Consider the following 21,688-nt stretch of genomic DNA (forward strand, 5'->3'; position numbering starts at 1 on the left):
TAGGTCGGGAAACAATCACTTCCATCATTCCCAACACGTGTGTCAACATAATTCCATGCTTTCTTTGTCATGCAAAAAGTCTTGGCAAAGTGGCCGGATACACCCAGAAAGCAGGAGCAAACTAAGCTCATTATGTTAACCGGAGATCCCACAGCATCCTCCAGTTCCATAAAAGGAGACTTCCCATTTTTTTGCGGAGTAGGAAAAGAAATTCACTGCAGTGAAAAGGGCCCAAGCTCAGCCTGACTTCAGAGCTGTATAAGGCATATTCAGAGTTGGGTTCGGAGGAAAGCAATCCCTCCTCCGACAAGCACAAGAGGCTGTGTTAGGCAGTGTGGTAACAGACATTGTAGAAGGTACGGCACCTCGCGTAACTACAGAGACTTCCCTCTCCTGTGCACTTGCTGGAATCCTTCCAGCCATGCTAGTATGGCTCTGCAAAGGGAAACTCCTGCCAAATGGGAGTATCAGCTTCTCTAACTCTTTGTTGTTGTCATTGGTAACTCCAGACTTTGTTTTCCTTTCAAAGAAAGATTTAATGCATTTTACAACCATTAAACATCTTTTCTTCTCTCCATCTATACTTGTGTCTCCTGCTGACAGCATGCAGTGTACATGGGAATGGCTGGTAATACCAGCCTAGCGGCTTGTTGCATAGCCAGGTTCTGGAGGAAGGCTCTTCTGTTTGAAAATTGCTGAACTCATCTTTGGGTCTCTAGCAATCACAGAAGATAGTAAATATCCCAGAGTATACGCATTTATTTATGTAAAGTTGGGTTTTTTACTAACAATTTTTGCTGCATCTTTCAATTCCAGAGTCAGTACAATAGGAGAAAAGTCCTAATTCTGCCGGATATTTGCAAATCCTTTCAAACTTCAGCTGCTTTGCCTCCATTGTGCTATAGGTAACACACATTTTGCAACTAGTCTTGCCTCCTGAACGTTTGCAAGTCCAATCTTGTTTTTAGCAATGCACGCAGTAAAACACAGCTCTTCAGCAGTCTGTGTTCAAAAAGGCCAACAAAGGCTGAAAATGAGGATGGACAAGAATAGTAAAAGCTTTTCCTGCATGTTGCCGACATCTCCTCTAAAGAAAGCCAAGGATTTCTTTTGACTGCTGTGTTTAAGCCTGTACCAACTATTGGTCTCACTACCTGCTTGGTTCCTTTAAGATGCCGTATTTTTGGCACATCCCTTTACCACTCAAACACTCAAGAATCAAGAGCAGGGTGTTGTCCAAATGGGCAAGTACCATTCCCCCAGCATTATCTTCTGAGTGGGAATAAGCATCTGATTTTGACTTTGTTCTTCTCCCTGCTCCCTCACTCTGGGCAAATTTACACTCTACGGCCTTTTGAAAAAGTACATCAAATATTACAGAACATTCATTAGCAACTCAAATAAAACAAGAGAGTAAAATGTGAACGTACCTGAATAAGAGAAACGTTGTGCAGACTAAGTCTGAAGAGGTAGTTCCTGCATAAGGAAGCAGAAGAAATACAAACTGTTAGATTACCCAAAGAAGGGAGGGGAAAGTTATAAAAGGAAGTCATAGTTTTTGGTCATTCATTTGTATGGGCAGCAAGCTCTCCTTGGACTCCTCTCCACAGAATGCAAAGATATTAAGATGCCCCTTGTGCATCCGTGTCTTAGCGAACCTCATAACAAAGCTCTGAGGAACTCTGGAGCAAAATTTTCCAAATGTCATAATGGAGACCCACAGTGAAATCTCAGCAACACAGGGACTGCTTCCAAGCCCTCAGTGGGCTTTCATTCAAGCCCTGTAGGGGCTGTGCTCTTATTTTTCTTTTTTCATACTGAGAAGCCTGGAGCTGGACAAAAGGCAAATTGAGCAAGGTTGACTCCTGTATTATGCTCCCCGCAAGCCCACCCTCCTAGCTGCTCCCATTCAAGGACTTTGTGGGAAAGGAGGAGAAGAGGACAGGCACTTCTCTGCACAGAAAACCAGCAGGGAAATCAAGGCAGTGACTGCCGATACTCCCAATCCTCCTGTCATAACATCTCCACAGACAAAGCAAGGGAATTCCTGACAAGTCGCTGTTGCATGAGATTCCACACATCAGCTGAACACCTGTATCTGTCCCTCTGCATGTTCTTATCCCATCACAAATAGGAGAGAACATACATTTGCATAAATATCTACGGAAGAGGCTTAGTTAACAGGATCTTGCTTGCTAAGACAATGCAGCTATCAGGAATCAGCTAACATATATTAAGCCATAGTGACTTGACTGTGTGCTTGAGGCTTTTGGCCATGTCTAACTTCATATTTCTGCATCCCATCAGTTGGGGGTGTGAAGAGCTGTGATCCCTTTCCAGCATCCCCGTCACCACAGTCTCCCAGAGAAGATGCATTTGCAGTATACCAGGTGAACTATGTGTTTGGAGGTGGTTCTATTTTAACAGTACGAAGTGCAGCTTTGGTGAAGAGCTTTGTTTAGAGTCTGTAGTCAGCAGCACACTCTGCCCAAGCAAAGAAAGTTATTTGGGAAAGTTTTCTAACTTCAATGGACAACAATTTCATATTGGGTCACAATGACCAATGCAAGCCAAGAACAATTTTTCCTTCTTGTCTTATCTCTTTTGTATATCACACAAGTCATAACCACAGAGTTGTCTATATATTTTTTCCCAATTCTAAAAATAGATTTAAGGGTTTCAACCACTGGCAGACTGTCTATAAAGAAAGATAGCAACAAGGATGATGAGGAACTCTGGAAGTCAAGCTCCTGGGAGCAGATCTTCAGCTGATGTAGCTCTAACTTGCACCATCTCTAGCCTATTCTGTACTGAGACCACTTACCCAAAGAAGAATGAGACCCATTAGCAATACCTGAACAAAACATATCAGTAATATGTAATGCAAGTATGCAGAGAAGTACATACACAAAATCTCCATCATCTCTCCTAGTCCAGTCACCTGAGATCCAGGAGTTCTTTTGAATTCTGAAATCATATTCCTTCTCAAAGGGCTGCCTACCCTCCCACATAATTATTTATTAACTCTTTAGCATCAGCTACAGACTTAAATATTGTGTCCTGCTGCGTGCAGCAGACTGGAGGGATTAAGCTTACATATAACTAGGATCTCAAAATGGAGGGAAATTCTCATCCAGTGACTGATTTGACTTAGCTCCCTTAGAAAAAGCACATGCTACCCTCACCAAAATACTAATGCATTTCCCATATATAAGATATCATGGAATAATCCTTCTCCTGGAGGAGTTAAGCGTGTCACGGGCCTCTAATCTTGCAACACCCTAAGGAGAAAGTTCTTGTAACTAGGGACTTGAAGTTGCTATCCTGTTGTTAAGCATGCTATTTAAATGCATTGATTTTGGAAGTCTTATAACACAGATTCCAGCTCCTTGTTTTAGTCGTGTAAAAAGCTGGACAGCTTGACTGAGTAACAAGTTTTAATATTAGATTTTTTTCCCTAGTAGCACTGCAGAGCAAATTCAACCAAAAGATCTTTAATGCAAGAGACGTATCTAAAGGACATGATTTTCCTTGCACCCGGCCAAAACAGATGCAGACAGCAACAGTGTCCATTTAAATAAAGACAATCTCTATCCTCTCAGTGACTGCTGTGTAGCACCTGAACAACGCATTAGCAGTGAGATCACTCAGCTGGCTGAGACCTGAACCAGGCAGGAACATAGTACTAACGCTAGTCGCACAATGATCTTCCAAAGGCTTCATACTAAACTCAACTGTTGAAGTCCAACCTTGTAGCTTTCTTACAGAAAGGGGGCTTTCCCTTTACTTTTCATCAGCTGGCCTCAGCGGGCATCTGCACAGCCACTGGCTGTTTCTCTCCATTTGTTTGATCCTTCTCACATCTCATCAGCAGTAATATGAGCGCTGGCGGCTGGACTAGGCTACCAGAGACCCCTCTGGACTCCAGTTGGCCTGCCCAGCTAGAACTGACTAATCCTTAATTAATAACATGCTCTTTTAACCTCGTTCGTTCTGTGAGGCCATACCAGGAGTAAAATGCAACGGGGGGAGATCTGCTGAATAAGACTGTGATGTTTTTATGAATTGCTTTTTAACTGTGGTTTCAGTCTGAGAATGAACAGGGTCTCTGAATGACAGGCATGGTTTATTATGCATAGAATTGCCCCATTTGTGTCCTTTTTTCTGCTCATGTTCGAAGTCATGTCTGTTTAATACCTTGCTGAACTATAATTTAAAGCAGCTGGAAGAATAGGATTAAGAAATATATGAGCACACTAAGATCTCTGCATGAATGGATGAGGTGCCTTCTTGGGCTTTTCTTTTTTTTCCTCCCATTTTGCCGTCTCAGTAAATGCTGGCTAATTACTTTCTCTCTTAAAGTAGGCCCACCTGGAATAGGCGAGAAGAGCAATAGCTTGGTGCAACTAGCTATTCTATTAACTTCCTTCTCCAGTATAAAAAGCTGGTGCACAAACTTGGAGGGATGGAACAATCTTCTTATTCACTTTCTGTCCTAAAAGGTCACACAGCTTTGCTGCATGGTACTAAAACAGTAACTTTGTTTCATCCCAGAATTGGCTGCATTTCAGCCATCTGCAGACCAAGAGACTATATTCTTTTAAGTATTCTGGGATAAATTGTATTATACACGGTGTAAGGTGCCTCAAACTGCTAATTATTATTACTACCAACATTATTCAGGAACCTCAGTGCGGTTCTGAAAATACCCATGTTAATCATTAATACCCTGACAGCTCAGTCAGGACTGCAGCTTTATTACATTAGACACAAAGTGGGTTGACGGTGGTTCCTCTATGGAGTGATTCACAGGAGAAACCTATTTAAACAACTTGAGGGTGGATCCTCTCCCTATCTCTCTGATTGCAGGGAGATATTAGCCCTAATGCAAGTATATGAATTTTGCTGCTGTAAAGACCCTCTTGCTCTATATAACCTAATCTTGAAGAATTTGCTATCTAAACAGGTAGAGAAGAGCAAAAAAGAGATAGCATCCTCATTTCAGTTTAAAGCACAGAGTAAGAAACTTGGTCAAGGTCACAGAAGACATCTGCAGCACAACCGGGAGCTGATCTCCTAGTCCATTAGCCAGTGCCCTGGTTAGGAGGAAGACTTTTCCCTCAAGCTGGGGAACGGCATTTAAGCCTGTGCTGAAGTGTCATTTACAGTCATGGAAATTGGGCATACGCTCAAGTACTTTGCACCCTCTGTCCTAGTCTGCCTATGGACAGAGCCAAGCTGCAGTACAAATCTTGTAGATGAAAGTATTTGTTAATTGGCTTTGTAATTTGTATTTGGCTGCCTTGTAAAACGATTAAGCGCTCCTGTGCCTGGTACCACAACGAACGCGTACGAGACAGCAGGAGAGCAGCTGAGATGTGTTTTAAGAAAGGGCGAAAGAATATATCCACCTAAATCTGCTTTCCAATGAAATTCCCAAGTCAAAGCTGCTTATTAGGAGTTCGTTTCATACAGCCAAGCATTCCTTGGATGAACTTTGTAACATGATGTCCATGCACTTGTTCACACATGACCTGGCCTTGCAACAATTCACAGGGAAGACAAAATGTTTCATCTACAATGTCACTGAGCAACAGAGCTAGAAGAAAAACTACACCTTTCCAATAGGAAGCTGCCTAACTAGAGCACTGCAATAAATAAACACTGAGACCCTTCCTCTAAGGAGTTTAGAAATTATAAGGCCTGCAACATGCTTTAGACACAGCCTACAAACAGGCTCCTTCCCAGCTCTGAGCAAAGTCCTCTTTTCAGGCACTACATCTGACAGCACTCTGCTTGCTGATTAAAAGATACTTCCTCCTAATTAAAAAGGAGCATGCTTTTCAGTTCAGTTCTGCTGTAGTAAATTGGGAGGAACTTCCTTGCAGTTGCTGGCCTGAACAGGTTTTGAACAGGTGTATATGAATGCTTACCTAGCATCAGTATCTTTTTTCCTATTTAATGAGCAAGGTTTGTTCACGTTTCCCCCCCGCTGTCTCCATCCCCCCACACCGAGGAGGTAGGGTAAACTGTCTGTGCTCCAGCACGATCCCTACTAGCGATGGGAAGCCACAAGATCCCTAACACAGGCCATTACTGGAACCTCTCCAGACTTCAACACACACACAGATTATTGCTCAAGATAAGGAACAGTACCTTATCTTGCCCCAGTTGTTCTGTGTCACTGTAAGACATATACATCTACTTGCATGTTCCTGCCTTCCCGCATCTCATAATAGATGCGAGGTAGCCTGCCCCTGCCTCCTTCCAGGGCAGGCTATCTCAAACCCCCTCTCTGTACACAGAAAATTACCCTGGAAGTAGACACAAAGCCAGCAGAAGCCAACAGTAACAATTGATCATGCTAAAAAAATATGGTTGGAGGGAGCTGGAGAGGATTGAGTGAAGAGTTGTTTCCCCTTTTGGGGCTACTATCGCACTGAAACAGCCGTCTAATGCAGCTTAACTGAGATACTGGAGACTTCAAGTATACTAGTGGGGCTCTGGGAAGGTATTTCCCATGCTTGTGCTACAGTCAGGTGCAGGTCTACACCAGGGACTCACAACTGTCACAGTGTAGATAATAAGAAAAATAATCAATAGAACAGGGTCCTTTGGGTGATGTGAAACAAGACATGGAATTACACCTGTGACAAACCTAATGCTCCCTCCTGGCCCTCTCCTAGAAGCCACATCCTAGGACTGAGCCTCGGGCTAGGAGCCAGGAGCTCCTGCCATCTCTTCCTGCCTTTGCTCCTGGAGACCTTAGGTATACTTTGCACTTCCACAGCATATTACAAACACAGCTTAGTCATGCTTCACAACTCCCGGCGAGCTGGTTAGTATTGTTCTCCCTCATTATAATAACGGGAAAATGAGCCAGAGAAATGTTAAATGACCACCTCCCCAGCGCATAGCAGGTCAGCGATGGAATTGAGATCAGACTTCAGGCCTCTTGGTTAGCAAATCTCAAGCTAGACTAAAGCATAGTGCCTCTATGGAGGTCCAGCTGTGGCTGAACTTTTCAGATGGTTATCCACTTTTCTGAACAAGCCAACTGTCCCAAGAAACCCTGCTCCTGAGGGGTGATTCTGCCTTTTGCTCTCAGAAGGAGTTAATTACATGCTTGCGTCAGAGTTTGATGTGATGATCCTTTAGCAAATGCTGCGTCAGTGATTAATTTGAAGGGGCTGGCATACAACTGCTGGAGAAAGGTGGTGAGCCAGCATCTCTCTTACAAGCTGGAACCCTATTCACCAGTAATTTTGTTTCTATTGAAGAAAAACTTGTCCAGTACATCATTCTTTCTTAAAAATCAATAGACGTTCAACAGAGAACCATACTAAAAGGCACACAGCAATATGATGCAGTTGCCATATGAGCAATTGCCTTTCCCAAAGCAACATTTCTCTGTGATAAATCTAGCCAGAGCAGGAGCAGCATCCTCTTAAAAGAGGCTCTTCTGCAAGCATTCCAGACATTTCTGAATCACTCTGATTAAGTAGCTTCCAAGTTAAGCGAGGGTCCCAGCTAGCATTTCTGGATTGTCACTGTGTTGCACATGAGGCCCATTTAGTACTTCCCAGTAGAAACCAGGATGAAAATCAAATCCTCTATATCCCAGTCAATAGAGGAGAGCTACCATCAGCTGTAGCAGTACAGGTATGTGACTCAGGTCTGTGCAGTCTCGATGCTGTATATTCAGGGCCAGCGCTCGGAAAAGTCAAACCAGGCAGACGCAGCCCACGCAGGACCACAGCATAGCTCCAGCACGTTTGGCTTATATGACTATTCAGAAATCCAGACTGACTGCTGCTACTGTCACCGAGTAACATCACGTTTTAGGGAGTGCTGGTTGCTGTGGGAGGGAAGGTGGGAAGAAGGGGCTCGTGCCACGGAGCAGTAGCCTCGTCTCCTCTCCCATCACCTCACAGGAGCAGCATGTCTCTGATCCCACCTCCGCAGGGCTGGCAGCTTTGCCCATGCTCCTGAGATACCTTGAGCCAGCCATTTTCTGGAGGGTAACAATATGTACACACTCAGGAGGATCAGGAGGGGGATTTTTGTTCTTAATATTATTTGAATGTATGTTAAAAAATGGAGGCAAATTTCCATAATTTTTTCTTACGTTTTCCTCCATTTCACTAGAAGAGTTTCTTTAAAACCTCGTAGAAGGAAACTGAGTCAAATTTACAAAACATTTGTGTGGGTCGGTTCCCATTTTCCTGGAGTGAGTCCACCTCTCAGCCCATCACATATTATCCCACATACCACCTCAAGACTCTCCTGACATGTGACTGACAACTCTTCAGTCCCTCTCTCATCCCAGTTGGCAGAGTAACAGAGCGCTTACAGCACCTTGCTGTGGCACTGAGCCACATGGAGACCTTTGATCTCCTATTTGCACATCAGTTTTAGTTGCGCTCTCATATGCCCACCTGTGAAATTCCTCCAGTGCACCGAATATCATTCAAATATTCCCTGGCAGCCCCCCTGCTTAGGCTGATAAGCATGCTCAGCTCTGTTAGGCTTTCCTCAAACTCTGGAGGAGTTCAACATGACTTGTATGCAAATACTGATACAGCTGGCTGGCCAGCTCACGTTATTGCTGACCAATGCCTTCTCTTTTTACCCGTCCCTCTACAGGTTTTTTATGCCTTAGCTGTGGCACAGAACAGTAGGTTTAGCACCTAAACATCTGGATATAAAGTGACACGCAAGTCACTGGTGAACCCTGCCATATAAAACTGACATGTCACTAATTTAACCGGGACAAAGGAGTATTTTCAGTAATGCAAAAGGAAACTGCTCTGCAGCCCCGTTCCACAATGCTGTAAAACACATGCTAGGCTGAAACCCCCAAGGTATTCGCCAACGTTTCCTGACCTCATACCCCTCTCTGTAATACAATCTTTAAACTGAATTACTCCCCATGTGTTACTAAAGCAAGTGAGTCTCTCATGAGTGGCTGCTTTTGTGACAGCATATTACCAATTTTCATTTTATCTGGAGTATGAGATGCTTTTCCAGCCAGGCCTGCATTTGCTGTGTAAAGGTGCTTCGCACCAACCTGCGTTGCGCCCAGATCGCCTTTCACTCCGTCCTGGCTGTGAGACCACCGGCCAGGAGCAGCTGATGGCCACTTTCCTTTCTCTCTGCTCTGGGAATGGGCAAAAGTGCCCTGACTACCACCTTAGGGTTCATCAGCAGAGGGGTAGATGGTACTGCCTTACAGGTTATTTGGAAGACTAACTGTTTTCTCTGCTGACAAGGATGACAAACCTGAGACTGCCTGTTCTCCAGGCACAATACCTGGGGCAAAGCTTTCTCTTTCTCTTTGCTCTCTTATAGCTGCTACTTCTGTGCATTGGCCAGGCCCAGCAACCTGCCGGTGCTGCAGTACACTGCATTTTATTGGATTTATTTATTCTGTGCAAACTAAAATTCCCGTCCTGTGCTCTGGGTAAATGGCCAAATTTTACATAAGAAAAAAATAAATACTTTGAACAAAATTTAGGCCAGGCTCCAAAGTTCCCAGAATCCCATAAGCTACAAAAATTCTCCTTCCACCCCTTCCTGTCCACACCTCTTCCCTTCCTCCTCAAGGGATGGTCTGGGACAGCACAGATTCAGGGTAGGACAAATTCAGACTCCTACAGCCCAGCTGAAGGGAGCAAACTCTACAGGTAAGAGCCAGGCACCCCAATGGGGCTTCACCCCTCCACACTTAAAGAGGGGCTGAGCTGAGCTCATCTGGCACAGCATCAGAGAGGAGAATCTCTCTCTAAACTATTCCAGGCTCAACTACAGAGATAAAATCTGCACTTCAGACCACATTTTTATTCCCTGGATAAGGAAACCGCACACCCCCGATTATGGCTTTAACTAGCCGTAATGTCTAATCACAAGTTTCTCACCTTCGCCATGCTCTTTTTCATGTAGGTCAAGCAGTTTCTTTAAAAACCATTAATGGTCCTTTTAAAGTTTTTGTTAATTCCTGGGACTGATCCCCCTTTTTTTCTCACACTACTGTGTTACCTTCCCTCCTCCTGGAACGAGGATGCAACTTCAATTAGAGCCTTCTTTTTGTCTGATTGGAAAAATCACAGTGAGAAGGGGGGATACTTGTTTTTCTAGGTTCCTTTGCAGCACAGCTCTCAGATACCTTCCTATGATCTGGATATAATCAAACACATACATTATCATGCTCTTTGCTTGCTCACGTCCTCATTAATACCTCAACTGGCAAGGTAATTTCCCAGCCAAATGTGACTCTGTAGGGGGTAAAGCCGACGTAAGAGGGGGCGACAGCAAGGCGAGCCACCAGAACATGGCAGTAACACAGCTCAGTCACTTTGTCTCGGAGAAGTATTGAGTCAAATTCTGCAGTCAGTGAAGAATGGCATGTCTTTGCCTGTTGATAACAGAATAAGCCTGTGCACTATTTAACCCTTGGTTAGGCCCATGTGACTGTGGGCAATGTTAAATTGCTTGCATGCCAGTCTCTCCACGGCACAAGACGTGATTTTTTTTCAGACATGCCAAAGTCCCACCATCCCAGTGCAGGTCTGTGGGACTCTCAGACTCTCACCAGCATTTTGAAGACTTATGTCTTTTTTGGACATGTCAGGTAGAGGGTGGGTGAATAAACTGCCAGAACCCCAAAGGTAAAGGGTACAAATCCCACCTCTGCCACAGACTTTCTGTGAGTCCATACAAAATATTGCTTTGTGTATGTCCATATTAGTCAAGCAAAACAGTGCAGAGATCTCTGGGGTTGTGCAAACATCAACTGGCACCTCCAAAAGCTGCAGTCTTCCTGCAGTATTGATTGTGTCAGGTGCAGCACTGCATTGTCGTTCAGATCTACAAGCTCATGTGTCTCTCCATCACAGCCTGTTTCACAGGGCAGGCTTGCTCTTAACCCCTCTGGGCCTTAGATTCTCATCTATAATGTGAAATTTATGATAGTGCTTTCCTGCCTCACAGAAGTCCTATGAGGATAAATCTTGGTCAGGGGCCTTGAACATTTGGCAAGAGAAAGTGTTGTTCACTGAGCTTAGACCTGATGCTGATGCTCCAAACCTGCAGTCAGCTCTGACCCAAGACTTCTGCCACGGAACCAACTTCCTGGTTTGCAAAGTGCTTTTTGCTCAGGCAACACACTCTGCTAAGATTTATTCTCTTCAGGGTTAGGTGGCAGTCCAGATCTGGATAGGATTGAAGGTGCCCAAGGGTAAGAGTGATATTTTCCAAGCAGCACAGGTTTTGTGAGTTTTAGTGCACTTCTCTGGAGCTTTCTGCCAACTATGCAGGAAAGAGCCTATGTTCAGCCAGAAATCTGCACGAAACCTGGGGTCTGACAGACTAATCTATCATACACTAGAGAGTTTCAATAAACTCAGGGTGCCAGACCTGCTGGTTGAGGATCCTAGGCTATATTTACAATCCCCCCTATTTCTGCAAGCTGCAGCTTGAAGCAACTCTTTTGGGACATCACTCCTTCCATTCAGTCTTTGGCTCCTAAGCCTATGTGATACAGAGTTGTTTTATTGCTCATATGTTCTGGAACAAGGCCAGCCAGGAAGGGGTGTACCCAGGCTGTGGTGCTCCCAGTTTATCACCAAGTTGTCCTGTTCAAACCCAAAAGTGACCCTCCCAATACTGCGGTTCACACTCACAGCCCTCCATCCCAGAGTCAGAAGCAAAGCTTTTGGCCTGATCTATAATCAGCATTGTAAGTTCGTAAAGCATCTTCTCCCTAAATTAATCCTAATTCCTCTCTTCAGTGCCTGTTTGCTTGGTATTAACAGGTATATTCAGCTCAGCTCTAAATTAGGGACGAAAATCACTCCTTCTCAAAGCATCCAGGCTTGCATCACCGACAGCTTTGTCGTTTTACATTCAAAGGAGTTTGCAGAAGAAGCTGGCAGCCACAGAAGGACGTGCACTTTACTTGCCCATTGCAAGTCCCTTAATGCAGCATTTGCCCACCACCCTCTGCCTCCAGGCTCTGCTCAGTGAAGCCCATTTCTGACAAGCCATGAGAAACAACCCCATCCTAGCTCCTGATGAAGCTGACAGCCCTCGTGGCAGGCAGGACAATGAATACTTCTGGTCATGACGCTTTCTGGCTGCTTTTCTACAGCGACACGTCCCCTCGCTGCAAATGGCCCATGCTCTTAGCCAGGCCTCTCACATCCGCAGCCCCAGCAGGCTCCTGCCCCGAGCTGACACCCCTGCAGCGTCCTTCTGGGAGAAGTCAAATGTTTCCCTTAGGGTTTCCCAGGCACTCTCTGCACAGCCATTTGTTTGGGCACCATCCTCCTGTTGTCCAAGCTGTTTCCCTTCAGCTTGCTGTCGTGCCAGATCGTCACATGGTGTCTCAACCGTCCTCGTTTAAACCTTTTATGCTCTCCTCGCCAGGAAGCTCTTGTGAAGCATACTTTTTGGCTTGACTCCAAGCAGGGCCTTTCATATCAAATTTTCTTTTGAAATGTACTGTAATGAGATAACCTCAAGGAGTAAGTCCGAGCAGCAGGGGGTGGGATGTCACAACTAGGCAGTGCACCTCCTCCACAAAACCCATCTTCCCAGGCTTCGGGCACCTGCCCGGTGCAGGGCAGCTGAGAGAGCAGGGCACTGCTTTGCAGATGTGCAGGTGAAATCACTGCCCCAGGGATGTGGGGAAGGCCAGCCTGCTTCTGCTATGGCCTGGGCAGGGGAGAAGGGGAGACGAGGGGACAAAGAGCCCCAAGGAGAACCTTGGAGAATTGAGCTGGAACATCCTGCGGGAATGGGAATGGCAACGGGAACAGAGCTTCCTCTGGTCCCCGTCACCTCCTGCGTCCCTCCACAGCAGGAGCACCCTGTGTGTCCTCCACAGGCTCTGGCTGAGGTGGAGGGCCCGTGGACGTCTGGCTGCCCCGGCAGACTGCTCCTCTAGACGGCTACCGGCAGGGTCTAGAGCTGCCCTTCGGCTACGGCAAGCCGATACTCTCAGTTAAAACAGTTGCATCTTTTAAGCCACCACTTTTTAACACAAGTCTCTTTCGCCTGCCCATCAAGTTAGAAAAGTCAGCTTATCTCCTTCATTAAACCATTTATTTTACAAGCGCTCATTCAAGCTGTTCTTCCCAGTCCATTCCCCAGCTGTATAACTGACAAAAGAGCAGTGTCCCGGCTGCCTCACCTTTGTTCTGGTACCAAAATCATCTCTTCTGTGGCTCTTCTGCCATGGCAGCAAATATACAACGTATGTCTGTAATTTAAAACTACCGCACTCATTATGTGACACTAATCTGCAAGAAACTATCACCCATTTCCTCACCATTACTCTTTGATTTCAGATGTTTAGGTAGCGCAAATAGGCCCTGAGTTAATAAAAGCAAACTGCTCACTAAGAATATCATATAGCAGAGTTAAATCTGAGATCTAATAATGGGGGGAAAAAATTGAAAGTAAAGACAATAAGCACTCTAGATCATGCTGTTAGAGAGATGGCAGTTTCTACAAAGTCAAGGCTGCACTCTGTTTCCATTTCAGCTCCTTTATTGGCTTTGGCTTGGAAATTTGCTCAGGTCTGAAAAATTCAAGTTTTATTTTTGAAGAAAAGAGGATTGTTTTGCAAAAAGAGTTGGACAAAGTGGCATTGCTGATAGAAGCATACAAAAATCCAGACTCAAGTTCCCAAAATCATCATTTTTTTAAATGCATGGGGAGATTTACGATTCTTGTTTTTTGAGCTGTGCAGATCACATTTTCAAGTTTTTTCTCAATAATAATGAGGTCTAGAAGATTGTTTTTCCTCCCATTAAACTAAGCTCAAATAGTAATCACACAAGCTCAAGAGCTGAAAAAAGCAGCAAATGTTTCAAAACAATCACTCATTCACAGAAGAAAAACAGTACATTAAAATACTAGCACTACATTTGAAACAAAAATGAAACATAGAAACTATGAGTCAAAATGAAGGTCATCAATTTTTGAAATGTGTGGTTTCATACTTAACAAAATGTGGTTCACAATATGGGCAGTGTGAGATTTACAATGTTCCGAACTATTCATATCCTTACTTGCAAGTGTTTGGATTTTACAAATGACGTGACAAGCAAATACACTGCTTAGAAACCACGATGGGCTTTTGAAACTAATTCTTTTGTTTCTGGGATTTTGACTTGGCAGGTGTTTGGTACAGCAGAGTTATCAGATTCCTCTGGTTTGGGCTTAGATAGCACTAGGCAGTTGGGGAAGGCTCTCAGATAAGGATAAAGCTTAAAAATCTAAGGTTCACCTTATTCTAACTCCCTTTCCGCACAGCATGCCCTCAATACCTCTTACAGTTTCAGTCACGCTGTGTCCGATTCCTGAAACCAAAAACTCTCGTGAGCCCCAGGATCTTCCTTCCTTCTAGGAAGCAGTTGCTATGAAGCTTTGAGACAGAAGAAACACAGGGTGAACCAAGCTAAAGAGATGCTATGGTGAGGTCATACTGCTTTCAAATAGAAAGAACTAGTCTGAAATAATTTATAACATAGTCATCTAAGAGAGTGATGTTAACCAGGAAATTGAGAGGTGGGAGTACTTATAAACTCCACCCTGATCCCAAACTCCTTCCACGAGCCCAGAATAGCTGGTGTTACTACTAATACGATCTGCAGTACCACATTTAAACATGGTTAACATTTAAATTTAGGTTTCATAAATTACACCCTGTAGAGATGGAGAGAGACAGCTCCTATCTCTTTGAGGTATTGTTTCATTTGCAAATTCAAGCAGATGGTGCACGAGCAACTAATGACTCAAAAATCACCCCTAAAAATAGTCCAGAACAAGGTGTGGATTTATCAGGGAAGGAGGGAACAGAAAAGGCTTTACTTCCCGTTCCCATTTCTCTGGCATCTCCAGGCATTCAGCTCCGGACAGTGCAAGGCACGTGGCACCCGAGGGACCCACAGGGCTGTGCAGAACCGAGCACCACGGGCTGCTCCCCATCTGCAGCCTCCTATCCACGCACCTCTCCCTGGCCGTCGCGCAGAGGAGAAAACCAGCAGTGGGGAGGGAAAGGGCTCAGCATTCCCCTCTTCCTCCACACTAAGACCACATCCACCCCACACAAACCACTCTGGGCAACTATGTCTCCTTAAACCGCATCCAAAATTGCTTGGCAGAGCCATGTGATGCTACCAAAACTCAGAGTCTCCCAGTCGAGTGGGTGGTAGTTCATGAACACCGACTTTTCCAAGCAAATTCTGTAAATACCTGTCACTGTTTTCTCATGAAGCAATACATTGCACCATACTGTACTTCCAGCAGGAAGCCAAATTTGCTGTCATTCCTCTGCTTATAACGATCCAGTTGCCTTGTGTCTGACCACACTAGTACAAACTCGCGCGGGGAGAGAGCCTCCCTCCAGGACTTGTCGCTGGGGTCTGAGCAGGGGTGAGGTGCATCAGCGTTAGCAATGTCTATGCGGGGGGAAACCTGCTGTGCAGCCGCGTTATGTAAATCATAAATCCCTCCGAGTGACAAGCCTGTGTTTGTACAATGCCTAGCAGAAGGCACTGTTCACAGCTGTCCCCAAAGCGATGCCATTCTGAAGTAATAAATATTAATAACCACTGGTTAAAGTTTCCTGCACAGGTAAAGCCGCGGCTTGAAAGAGTAAAATGTTTCTGCATGAAAAGCAGGAGGGCCTCTGGTGATTCAAACAGTTATGTGATGGTATTTACTGTATAAACGCACACAGAAAATGTATATTAAATACCACTTCAGTTGTCTCTTTGGAGCCAGAAACTCCCCCTCCACTATACATCTTGCTCTCTTGTTCATATCAGGGGTTCCTCCAGCTCTGCTTCTCACCTCCTTGTCCTCTAATGCTGAATAACTAGAAAGAAAGCAGTCTCCTCCTCCATTTTCATTAATGGCACAGACTGCTGCCACAATGTTATCTGATTCCAAACGTTATACTTAAACCGCTATTGGTGGCTGATTTGCTGGACTATGCTTAGTCTTTTCTTTTTGGGTTGTCTTACCTGTTTATTATGCAATAAAAATAGTTGCTGCTGGGGCCCATGATTCAACCACTCCTGACATATATTATTTCAATGAACCACAGTTCTTTTCCCTGTAACAAATGCAGCTCTAAATTTGTTAGAGCTTGCCTAGGCTCATACTGTGTTTGTGTTTCTAACCTTCTCTTATGGCATTCTAAATAAAAATAATGTTGAAAAATAGAGGAAAATACATGCTAATTATATGCAATGGCCCAGAACAACAAAGTTGCACCAAAATGCATTAGGTGAGGATCTGGCTTTGTCAGCAGGATGAAGTGAACAGGCTGAGGAGTGAATTCTAAAGGAAGAGAGAAGAAGCCAACCTCTTACGCCACCACAGTCTCACTACAGCTTATAAGAGGTGTGTGGATGACCTGGTACAGACGGAAAGTCTGCCCATGGTAAATAAACCATAAAGCCAAATTCCCTGCTGGCAGAGTGATGGTGTAGAATGATTTACTACAACTCCCCTAACATTCATGATACTGAGGGAGATGCCAGCATTCTGCTTCATTAACCAGTCATTTTGATTGCATCTTTTTTTTTTTTTTAATTCTAGTAATTTTCTCTTCTTTGCAATTATACTGGGATTCTACATCCCTCTACATAAATTATAGCTTTCTCTTTGAGAGGGAGACTGGCCACATAAGCTGGAAACACACTCTCCTCTGAAGCCAGAACCTGAAGGTAAAGAGTTTGAGCAGCAAGCCTAGTCTAATTAAAAGATTATCTTTACCTTGCTCCCACAATGAGCTGGTTCCTGTTGGCATCCAGTGCAAGCTGAGAAAAGTCATGCACACCTGGATAGGTGAAATTCGACACCCAGGGCTTCAGATCTGCAACGACAATGAAAAAGCAGAAAACAATAAAGCTGCTCTAGCAGTGAGTTCACCCAGACATCCACTAATGGATTTCCTACAGAGTTATCTGTCAGGGGAAGGATAATTAATAATCTATTTAAAGGGTTACTATTTATTCTCATCCTCCACAGAATGTGCAAAAATTGCACATAAACGCGGGGCTGTCTCAGCAGTTATTTTCACATCCAAGATGGGAGTGTCAGCACTGGCTCCAGAGAAAACGGCAGCTTGCTTTCACTCCTGTCAAAACTGGGGGGCCAGGGTTAGGCAGTGTAAGGGGACAAGGCTCCCCCTGTAACACCTCCACAGCCTTGCGCCTTCTACGGTAAGCAAAGGGAAACTGTTGCCCTCCAGAAAGGGAAAGTGGGATTAATTGGTTGAAAACTGGGTTACAGTAGAAGACTCAAGACCCGACTGCCGCAAAGACAGGTTTCACCTTCTTTTCTAGGTTTTAGGTTCTGTTCTAGGCTTCGCTTTACCTGGTGTTTGGGATCCCCCTCAATTAAAGCCTTTCTTAACCAAGATGAGGGTGCCTATCACAACGCTGTGGTAGCTAAGAGATTCCAGAGGCTTGAAACCGGTTCTGTCAACTAGCTTGGATCTGCCAACCTAGACACTTGTCCAAACTGCAATCACACAGGTTAATGCAGAGCAATAGATCTGGATAAACTACACTCATGGAGACAAAGCTCTTCTTACAGAGGCTACATCTATGAACGCAACATCTATTGACAGATCTACAGCAAGATAGTCCTGACGTAATAAAAATACACCTGTTTTTAAAAAAGAAAAAAACTAAAAAACTACTTTTAGGGTACTCTCAGCTCTTATGCTAGAGATTTTCACTGTCTCACCTTACACCTTTACTGCACGAAATAACTGGGGCTTGATTAATGTATACCTTTCAGAAAGCCATCTGCTTTTACTGGGAGGACTTCTCTTGGGAATTTGTTCCAACGTTTAAGTACTCTGGCTGTTAAATACACAGATAAGGCCAGACATCTGAGGGAACAAGGCACAAATGACATCAAATCAGTACATCTGAAATCCCTCTGTGACCTAGGGACAAGTAACCCTGCCTCTTTCAAGAGATGGATGTTGAAGATCCAGGAGGCTCAAAGCTTTGAACATGAAGGGTACGATCTTCTGGCCTCATGCCAACAGGAGCCCAAGGCAACATTGCCCAAGGCAATGATCCGATGACTCATAACAATAATGATGCAGCTATGTTCGGACCAGTTCAAAAGAGCTCTGAGAAAGCGTGCCCCCTTGTCATTTCATGTGCCCAATGATAAATTGAGACCTCTCACTGAAGACAGCCAAGCTTGAACATTTTGGTCTAGGCATTAGTTCCCCCCTTCCACAGGAGTGAGATGACAATGCTGACAAGAGTTCTCATTGCTTACAAGGCCTCTGGCATCTTGGCATGCTTTGCAGGATTTCAGCTGTGCAAGGGTTTAAAACCCTTGATGTAGGGATATTTTGGGGGCAATCTCAAGCCTCTTCTCCTTCCAGGACAGATGAAAGCTAACTAAGCCCTTGAGTTACCAAAACCTTGAGAAAACACATACTAAAGTCCCTTCGGTTCAATCTCTCCATGTTCTGCTTGTCTGCTTTCCTTCCTAAAGCAGGACCTTGCCATGGAGCTTCTGTCTCTGCTGTGGATGCCACAATGTCTCACAACCACCCCTAAGCCCCTGTGCCATGGGGCTGACCATCAGGCCTGGTTCCGCGCCCTGCCTGACTCAATGCTGTCAGGGTGCCTCTGACAACGAGGCCTCCATCCCCTCAATCCAAAATCCCTGTTGCTGGGAGCTGGAGGCTTCCAGCCCTTCTCAGCATTCCTGTCACACAACGTAACCACACACAACACATGCACCTCCTCTGCTCTTCAAGGAAAAGGCAAGAGTTAAAGAATAACTCAGCCAGTCTAACCTTTAAACATCAGCACCTCCTACACTCCTCTGGGACCCTTAATGATGTACTAGCACCAGGGAGGTACCGCAGTTTCACCTCTGGCATTCTCCTAACTAATGGGGCTCTGTCGTCTTTCCCTGTAGCTCTTTAGCTGTAGAGACATTTCTGAGCCAAGCGGCAGAACCAGCAACAACAACACTTTTCAGGCAGGTTAGCCAGCTGACATGTGCTGCAGATCTCCTGGCATTTGTGTTGGCTGACGGGGGTGGGATTAGAGGATTGCTATATAATGATGACATGTTTTAAGGATCCTGCTTTTAGGCCATGATTTCTCTTGTCATTTTACCTCCTCTCCTACCAACTTTTTCCTGCTAACTAACCCACTATTAGAGTGCAGCAGAAGGAAGAATATTTCCTCATCTGCTGCTCTAAGCAAAAGCTCCTCGCTTCAGAGAGGTACGCTCATCAGTTCTTCTTTTTAATGGCAAGCTCTGACAAATTACAGGTAAAAATAATTAAAAAAAAAAATAAAGGCAGTAGGTGGCTTGAGTCTTTCCATGTTGGCTTAAATGTCAATCAAGCCCATGAAATAACAGGCAGTGTCTTGATTTCTATTACTACTGCAGGTGGTACAACTTATAAAGAAACCCTTCCCAGTTATTAAATTAAAGGCTGCAAGGCATGCATCCTCATAGCAAAATTAAGCTTTTAAAGGCATGTAGTTGGAGATTATTAAACCCAGCATGGTCTCAGCTAAGAATGTCTAACTGTGAGTTGTCAGAATTAATGCCAAATGGCACGTTTTCCTTCCCAACCTTCTTTCTTCCTGTTAGAGGAAAGGGATAAAGTGCAATGGAAATCAAGAAAGAGACAGGACATGGGTCTTTTTTCATCTGACACATTCAAATCTACTGCTCTGACCACAAGCATCCCTAAGGACAGGTCCAGGTTTTCATTTTAAAACAAGCTCAGTTCTGCTAGGTAAGTGCTGCCCTGGGCCTATCCCATATTAGCTGAAGTTTACACATATGGACCCAATGAACTCCAGAGTTTGCTTGCATTTGACCTTTCTCAGAAGGCTGATTTTTCCAGTGCTCTTTAATTTGGCTGGAAACCTTCGGTGCTGGGGCATGTTTACATTTGCAAAAGTATCTGTTTAAAAACAGTATGAAAAATTAAAAACCAAGGCCCTGGCTTTGCATGTCGGCAGCAGGAGCTGGAAAGCTAGGAACCGAATGGCTTAAGGGCAAAATGCTCATCAAGGCCTCCTTTGTGCTCCTCATCTCTAATCATTTCCAGGGGGTTAAAGATCCATGCTCTCACTTCCTCCACATTAGGACCAACAAACAAAAGTTTAATAGTTTCCAAACCCGTCTTGCGCCAGCCATATGATTCAGAGCCGCTAAAGCTCTCCGAGTCCCTCCGAGCTCAAGGTGGTTCAGGTATCCAGCTGCAAAGAGCACAGAGCTGCGCAGGAAATGTAAGTCTGCAGATGCAGCTGTGCTCATGCTTTCATGAGTGCATAAGACAAGGTGAAAAAACACCCTCTGCCATTTCGGAGGGTGGTCCCTGCAGCCTGCTAGCACGCTGCTCTGCACCAATTTCCTGAGAGTACAGGATAGGACTGGGACAAGGATCAGTCAGCTGCACAGAGGACCGCGTGCCAGACTGAAGGAGCTGGGTTTAAGGGGCCTGATCCAGAGGCTCTTCAGATCGTTTCCACCGAGCTTGATGGGTTTTGGATCAGCTTCTAAAGACTTGTGGTAGACCTGGTAATACTTGAGCCTCCGTCTCCTCAAAACCAGCTGTTCCCTACCTCACCCTTATCCCAAGTGTTTTGGAGAAAAGAAGTATGTGAGCACTGAGTTGAGACTCCCCTGCCTGAAGGACAGCATTGAGTGCTTCATCTCATTGGTGCCCAATTGCAGTGCCCATCACCAGCAGCCTGCAGCAACTTCGTGCATCCAGCCACACACCACACAAGAACAGAGGTTAAATGCCCATGCTTTGAAGTTGCAAAGCCATTTCTAGGTGCAAGGAGCATGGCTAACCCTGTGTTATTCAAGAGCACCTCTTCCGGAATAATTCACAGCATGAGTTCTCCTAGTCTGGAACAAAAGAAGCTAAACTAAACAGGAGCAAGGATTCTTCGTGCAAAATAAGGGTATACCCACACATATAAACCACCCATATATGTATCTGCAGTAGCTTTGATATGAGTAACAGCGTGACTGCATGAGCAAAAAACTCAGCTTGAATTACTTGTCCAAGTATTTCTCCTGTGTTTCGGGCAGAGCTTGCTTCCCAGCATGAATACCACACTGACAACCGCAAAATCATTATCTATATTGGACTCAGCTAGTTGAAACGTAATTCAGGCATCAGGTGTGTGCCCTCTTCATACTTTTGAGTAGCTGTGTAGTCACACGTTAAGACTGTCCAGCTGTGGAGTTATTTTGGAACAGCCCCTTGTAACTAGTGCCAGGTGTGGGCAAGCTGTAACTCATATTGAAGGTGTGCCACCATGTAGAAACATCAGTCCCCTGCTGGAAATGAGAGGATGGATTGCACAGAAAAGCTTCAAGGATATAAGAAGACAAACCAGAAGCAAGACCCAGGGACTCCATTCCAGAAAATACAAAGCGAACTAGAAACTTCTTTTAGACCAAAGATTTATATTATGTAAAGCCCCTGTAAAATAAGCTGATTCAACAATAAAGGCTTGTATAATAAAGCAAAACATACATATAGCACTGGTAGCCTGGCAAACTCAATGGGCCTAAATTAATACCTGTTCTGCACATATTCAGACTTACTTTGGGGCAGCATTAACTTGAGTGCTTCCCTTACTGCCTC

At 44.7% G+C, this 21,688-nt stretch overlaps 1 protein-coding gene across 8 annotated transcripts in view; it reads right to left on the reverse strand.

The window, feature by feature from the left end:
• SEMA5B (semaphorin 5B) overlaps positions 1-21,688 on the reverse strand; it is a 279,310-nt gene that overhangs the window by 110,341 nt on the left and 147,281 nt on the right. For all 8 annotated transcript variants that reach the window (XM_068949052.1, XM_068949056.1, XM_068949055.1 and 5 more), the window contains 2 exons: positions 16,792-16,891; positions 1,431-1,476 (listed from right to left, as the gene is read on the reverse strand). In XM_068949052.1, coding sequence (XP_068805153.1) covers positions 1,431-1,476; positions 16,792-16,891 — 146 coding nt within the window. The remainder of the gene's footprint in view (positions 1-1,430; positions 1,477-16,791; positions 16,892-21,688) is intronic.

Source organism: Struthio camelus, chromosome 6 (assembly GCF_040807025.1).
Source record: "Struthio camelus isolate bStrCam1 chromosome 6, bStrCam1.hap1, whole genome shotgun sequence".
Lineage (NCBI taxonomy): Eukaryota > Metazoa > Chordata > Aves > Struthioniformes > Struthionidae > Struthio > Struthio camelus.